This window comes from Lytechinus variegatus, chromosome 8 (assembly GCF_018143015.1).
Source record: "Lytechinus variegatus isolate NC3 chromosome 8, Lvar_3.0, whole genome shotgun sequence".
NCBI classification, from domain to species: Eukaryota; Metazoa; Echinodermata; class Echinoidea; order Temnopleuroida; family Toxopneustidae; genus Lytechinus; species Lytechinus variegatus.
Window position 1 is genome coordinate 35,937,393 of NC_054747.1, and position 7,386 is coordinate 35,944,778.

The window sequence follows — 7,386 nt, forward strand, 5'->3', positions numbered from 1 at the left end:
TTAGTGAGAATAAATAAGAAAGAATGAATTAGTTCAAGTTTGAGGGTATTCAGATGACCTTCATTAAAAGTCAAGTCCACCTCAGAAAATTTTGATTTGAATCAATAGAGAAAAATCAGACAAGCACAATGGTGAAAATTTCATCAAAATTTGATGTAAAATAAAAGTTTCGCTTATTTTTAACAAAATAGTAATATGAAGGAGCCAGTTACATCCAAATGAGAAGGTCGATGATGTCACTCACCATTTCTTTTGTTTTTTATTGTTTGAATTATACAATATTTCAATTTTTACGAATTTCATGATTAGGACTTCCTTGCCTGAAGCACAAAATGTTAAAATAATGGAATTCAACGTGTTCAGGGAGGAATGAAACTTCATTTCACATGACAATGAAGAGAAAATCAAAATATTTCATATTTCATATAATAAAATACAAAAGAAAAAGTGAGTGAGTGATGTCATCAGTTCCCTAATTTGCATACCGACCGAGATGTAACTGTTTTGTGAAATGAAGCGAAACTTTAAAATGTCATAACTGTCTTATTCTACATCCGATTTTGATGAAATTTTCAGTGTTATGCTTGTTGAATTTTTCTCTTTTTATTCAAATCAAGTTTTTGTTGGGGTGGACTTGTCCTTTAAAGACTTCAAAATAATGAAAAGTTCCGCAAATCCCTGTCATTGGGACCTATGAAGTTGGTAACGTTACCAGTATGAAATATCACCGTGGACAACTTTTCATTCATTTTTGTGCATGTAGAACATATTTCTAATCAATTCAAATATAATCATTAAAAATCAAAGTAATAAATGAACCTACATAAGATGCAGCCATGTCCCCGAGTTATTACTAAGTTAAATTGAAATTGTCTTGAAAATAAAATAAACATATTTCCAATTCTTAAAGTTATAAAAGCCTGGGTATAAATACTCACATCCTAATCTATCCCAATAACCGCACGTCAACATAACTAATTCGCCCATCTATTGCTTTGATAAAAGATAAATAATATGAATTATAGGCGAAAATATATCAAATCTTTAAAAATCATGTCTTGGCCATTTAACTTTTTTTTCAATCTAAAATTCAATTCTAATACTAAGATATTACTGATATTACCCCCAACCCTGTACCCATAACACAAGCGTTATCCTTAACCGGTAATAACTCTGACAGTGTACTCGTAACCCCCATTATTCATGGATGGATGAGTGAATGCCAGAATTGTGCTTCGCGTTTGATCTTTTTTGCTATCTTTTTTCAATCTCATCCTTAAATTTGGGGAAAATGTGACCTGGTATATTCACTAAAAGGAACCTCACACGGATGTGCTAATCTTTCAAGTTTGGAGAATTATTCTACTAATATCATATCATAGAAGGATATATTTCAAATATGTTACCCCTTGGGATTGTTAGCTCAGCTCTATATCGTAGTCCCAACTGTGTACAACAATGTCATGATCTCTCTTCACACTCCAATGAGGAGTCCGTCATACTTTGGTAACGTACTGATTGTGATATCCGATTCTATTTGTGCAGTTTTATAATCACTTAAACTGACTAAAGTTCTTTTGACTGATCATATTACATCGCATAAACTCATTATTGCATCATCATGAAAATGAATGAATGCTCAGGAACTCCGGGTACTAACAACTTTCGTTACAAGTTACCAAAATATGTCACTAAGACCAGTCTGGAAAGAACAGTGAAATACTTTGAACAAACTTTCCGTCTTACTGTTGAGAATGAGAGTACTGGTAAATCTCAATACATTTATGAAACTTTGTGTTCTACATTTCCTCATTTGAATAAAGACATACGTCACCATTTTGCAAAGCATGAGCTTGAGAGCCGCCATATTGAATTATCTGAAAATGCTTTGAACCAACGACCAGATAATGATATATCTACTCTGAATAGAGTTTGTCATTGCTCTGAACTAAATACGAAGCTGAGAGAATTACAAAGTCAAGTTAAATCCCTGTCCTCATGTATTGACTCATTACTATCTGCTCATTCATCTCTTGACAATGATCGTATTAACAACATCGCCGACGAAGCTGTTAAAGTCAACCAAAACCAAGATCCCATCAAATCTCCTACCTATATACCCAGTGGAGATGTCAATAACCCTTTTCATCCACTCTTAGAGGACAATGGAGATGATCTTTTGGTTGTCAGTACAAAGTCCCAATCAGACCAACTATCTGACTACAGAGAAAAGCATCAGAAAGAATGTCTACGATTAAAGCACATCGAAGAAAACAAGGAGAGAATGAAAGCCAACGTACTAATTATCGGCGACTCAATGCTAAAACCAATCAAACCATCAACCTTGTCTAGTTCCACAAAGGTCATCTGTAAAACAATTAGTGGAGCTAAGATTGATGATCTTTTTGATCCAACACAATCCCTTGCTAACAAGCATAATGTAAAAGAAGTAATCCTCCATATTGGTGGTAATAACATTCCTATCAACGATGCTATGTGCATTGCAACGAAGGTAGAATCTTTGGGTTCACAAATACTTGCGAAATGCCCAACGGTTACCACAATTACCATCAGCTCTATCATAAGTAGAAGGCTAAATCAACGTGAAACTATGGAAAAGATTAGCCTTGCAAATAGTCTTCTACTTAAAGTGGCTGAAAACAATGGTTGGAACTACATAAACAATGAGAATATTCATGAGTCAAATCATCTAAGTATCGATGGAGTGCATTTAAATGCGAGAGGTGCTTCTGTATTTGCCATAAATCTATCTCAGCATGTAAATGGAATTTCATCTTCAGATGAAACAGTACCTTTGAAAAGCACCTATGTTAGAACTTCTACTGATAATTATATCTCAAATACTACTACCATTCGTCATCAACCTAACTACGCTGATATTGCAGCGATCGGAAACCCTCTGTCTAGTGACTAGATCGGATGCGTTCCAGGATACCGCCGTTGCCTAATGTGCCACGCCCACTCGAGTTTGACAAGAGATCCACCGAACCATGGCAACGCACACAACGCTCTATGCAACATAATGGCGAATACTCTGGGTGCTACTTCTGCGGTGAAAGAAACCATAAGAAAGAAAATTGCCGCTTCGGTCAAGAAATCGAATGCTTTAACTGTCATAAACTTGGACATAAAGCTAAATTCTGCAGATTGAATACTACATAGAACATCGGCCAAGATGACATTGCCGATCAAAGTTTAGACTCCCAAGAGACAAGTACACTTAATATTTCATCTGACTCTTACAAAAATGAGTATGATCGTTGTGCTGTTCTCTTAAACCAAACTAAAGGATTGAGAATCGCCCACCTAAATGCCTGCAGCTTGTTTGATAAAATGGATGAACTGAAATTTTTAATTAACAAACTTAATCTTGATGTATTTTGCATAACTGAAACTTGGTTAACTCCGTTTATTACGAACAGTTCAATTTTGATAGATGGATACTCCATATTCCGCCGTGACCGCGCTGACGGTCGCCGTGGAGGGGGTGTGTGTATTTTTACCAAAAACTCATTGTCAATCAACGAACGAAATGATTTAAATGATAGAATTGTTGAAAGTGTTTGGGTGAACTTGAAAGGGCCTTCGTCTGAAAACATACTTATATGCTGTTTATATAGACCTCCAGATGCAAACAATGAATATTTTGAAAGAATGATCGATACAATTGAAAAGGCTTCATCTGAATCGAAAGAAATATTAATACTTGGAGATCTAAATATTGACTATCCTACCATACATGATATCAATGACAGTGTTAACCCTATTAATCTCATTGAAGATCTTTTTGCTCTTACTCAAATGATAGACAAACCTACTCGGGTGACGTCTTCATCATCCAAATGTATCGATCACATCTTATCCTCCATGCCTGAAAAACATACCATTAGTGATGTTGCCAAAATAAGTGTAAGTGATCATTATCTTGTATTTACTTGTATTAGTTTTAAGTCTACCGTTAATGAACATAAAACCAAACGTTCTCGTAATTATAAACACTTCGATGAAGAAAAATTTATTTCAGCAATTCAAAATTCGGATGTTCTTAGTCAAAAGGAATATCAAAGTCAATCTGTAACTGATGTATGGAACGAATGGAAGGTTGAATTTATCAATATTTGTAATAAGTATGCTCCTATCAAGACAATTCGCGTAAAGAATAAAACATGCCCTTGGATCACACCTGATATTGTAAAGATGATTTATAGAAGAGATTACTTAAAAAATAAATCTAATTTACAATATTCTAATGAAATTAATAAAGAATATCGTATAATGAGAAATCGTATTACTGATCTCATTAGAAAAAATAAACAGAATCATTTTAATGATATCACTCATAAATATAAGTCAGACTCAAAGACACTTTGGAAAGAATTGCAAAAAGTTACGAATAAAAATGTTAACTCAGAAAGTTGTAATATTGAGTGTAATGTTATAAATGATTATTTCACTAATATAGGCAAAGAAATATCTAAGAGTTTTGAAAATTCATATATTCTAGATTGGAAACACCCCAAATGTATTCGAACTTTTGAAATTGAACAAATCAAATCTAAAAAAATATTAAACTATTTGAGTTGTCTTGATACCAGCAGTCATCTCGATATATTGGATTTCGATACTAAGTTACTAAGAATTGCTGCTCCATATATATATGAATCTCTATGTTCTATTTTTAATGCTAGTCTGTTCACAGGTGACATACCCTGTGATTGGAAGATTGCCCGCACTACCCCTGTATACAAGGGCAAGGGGAACAAAGATGACATTACAAATTATCGACCTATATCTGTAGTATGCCACGTATCTAAAATGATAGAAAAAGAAGTTCAAATGCAATTATTAAACTATCTTAAAGTGAACGATATGATCAATATCGATCAATATGCATTTCTCCCTCATCATTCTACTGTCACCTGCCTTCACAGGGTAATTGATGATTTTCACGAGGCTCTTAACAATAAAGAATTAATTGGCTCATGTTTTCTTGACATTTCCAAATGTTTCGACTGTGTTAATCATCAATTACTCTTGTTTAAACTAGAGAAATATGGAATTTATGACAAAGAATTAAAATGGTTTTCTAACTATATCACTGGAAGAAAACAACTTGTTTCTTCAAAGGGTAAAAACTCCTCTATAAAGGAATTACCAGTAGGGGTACCACAGGGCAGTGTACTTGCTCCTGTTCTATTTTTGTTATTTATTAATGATATATCAGAAGGCCTTAATAATGCTGTATGCTCTATTTATGCCGACGATGTAGTTATCTATGTTACTGGCGATAATATACATAATGTTACTATAGATTTACAAAATACGGTAAACACCCTAGATAACTGGTATAAAAGAAATCGTCTTAAGATAAATGTTAATAAAACGAAGACAATGTTAATTTCTACAAAGTCAACAGAATGTCTTAATATCTATATTGATAATGAACTCATAGAGCAAGTTCATTCTATCAGGTATTTGGGTATTATCATACATGAAAATTTAAAGTGGAATGACTATTTAAGACACTTATGCAAATCAACTGCTTACAAGATTTACTACCTTGGCAAATTAGCAAAATTTTTAAACAAAACTTTACTTAATACTATATATATATCGTCTATACAACCATGTCTCGATTATGGTGTCTCAGTATGGGGCAACTGCCCTAACAAACTGAAATTACCCTTATTGAGACTCCAAAAAAGAGCGGCCCGTCACGTAACCTCTAGCTATGATTATAATACAGATTCTGGTCTCCACATAATGAACAAACTTTCCTGGCAAACGATTGACGATCGCCGTGATTACTTCTTATCAACTCTAATGTACCAATGTGTCCACGGTCTTGCCCCATCCCGATTATGCAATGAAATAGAAATGTACTTCGACAGGCATGGATTGAACACTCGTAATGCTAACTCCCTTAATGTCGTACCACCAAAACCTAACATTCAACTCTTTTGTCAATCCTTTAAGTATGCCGGTGCCAAAGTATGGAATAAATTACCCACAAATTTCCAAAATGCTCAATCCTTAGATGTGTTTAAGTCTCTATACAAAAAATCGAAATCTAATACATGTATGTCATGATAATTCCCATCCCTGAACTTATATATTTACATCACAATTTTATTCTGTCTATTCATAATTCACATTTAGCCCCTGCTTTCTTTTTTTTTGCAATTGTTTATATACTGTAGTTGCTAAGGTTATACTTATACCTACCCTTGTTATTCATATAAGCCTATCTATTTTTTTCTTACCATTAATAATAAGATGATCAATAATGTTTTCATGTTGAACTTGTATTATGCTGAAATATGTCTTACCCTGTTCTTTGATATATGCCTATCATTGTAATTACTATTTTATCATGTCTTTTTATACACCAGGACCAAGATGCAAAACAGTAATTTTATCTCTGATCTTGTGAACCTGTTTAAATATGTGTGAATAAATAAATAAATAAATAATTAACTAATCATTAATCTAGAATTCCTACCCAAACCAAAAGAAGATATCATTTTGGTTGAATTTCTATTTTCCTTTTACTTTTTCTTCTACTCTTCTTCGTCCTTCTTTTTCATAGCTTACTCACTTTCCTTTCAATTTATTTCATTTTATCTGTAAAAAAAATATGTAAAATCGCTTTCCCTTTTTTGTCATATGAAATGCCCCGGTTTTTTTATTTTTTTGTTTGTCATGATTTCTCCTTTACATAATAGTTCAGCGCAATACTTTCTGTTTTTGTAAACTTGAATGCTTGTGTCTCATAAATTTGCCTTTACATTTCCTTATTTTCTACCATTTAAATATTTTCAAAAGGAATGTTGACCACCGAACTGTGGTATGGTAAACCCCTTTCTATCTTCTTCTTTTAATTTCTCTAATGAACAGTTTTAATGCTCCTTATATGGTTTCTCATAACGCATCTCATCATATTTTGAGCATAATCATTTGGAATACATAATAGTTTAGGTAAATGGCATGTCGAAATCATGCCACATTTCCTCGTGAATGAACAATGAATAATATGGGTTTTAGACTGTTTCAGTCTGTCTCCTCTTCAAATGTTATAATCTTCCCTTTCATTTTTCTTCTTTTTCTCTTTGTTCTACTACTACTACTACAGCTCCTACTACTATTATTACTACTTCTTCTCCTTCTCCTCCTTCTTCCATTCAATTTCCTTCTTTTTTTGGTTAATGCCTTGCTAACTCGCAATTGTCCATACATTTCCCTTTATTGTTGACCCTTCATTTTCAAATATTCATAGTTTGTTATTTTTACGTTTTGAAAACCCACAATACTTAGAGGTTCGGAAATATTGAAAATAATTTGAAAAATAATTATATAGAGGCCTAT

General features: G+C 33.1%; 1 protein-coding gene across 1 annotated transcript; it reads left to right on the forward strand.

Moving 5' to 3' along the window:
* The first annotated feature begins 1,234 nt into the window (after nt 1–1,234).
* On the forward strand, nt 1,235–5,997 carry LOC121420442. Its single transcript, XM_041615077.1, has 2 exons — nt 1,235–2,814; nt 4,996–5,997. Exons 1-2 carry the CDS (start codon nt 1,622–1,624, stop codon nt 5,066–5,068), a joined length of 1,266 nt encoding a protein of 421 aa, XP_041471011.1. The 5' UTR covers nt 1,235–1,621; the 3' UTR covers nt 5,069–5,997.
* The last annotated feature ends 1,389 nt before the right edge of the window (nt 5,998–7,386 follow it).

What these genes read in the sequence shown, in the direction of transcription:
- LOC121420442 (XM_041615077.1), top strand. Translation starts at nt 1,622, where the DNA reads ATGAAAATGAATGAATGCTCAGGAACTCCGGGTACTAACAACTTTCGT. An exon ending in TCTTCAGATGAAACAGTACC is followed by an intron (nt 2,815 to 4,995) that starts TTTGAAAAGCAC and finishes AATAAAGAATTA; the next exon opens with ATTGGCTCATGTTTTCTTGA.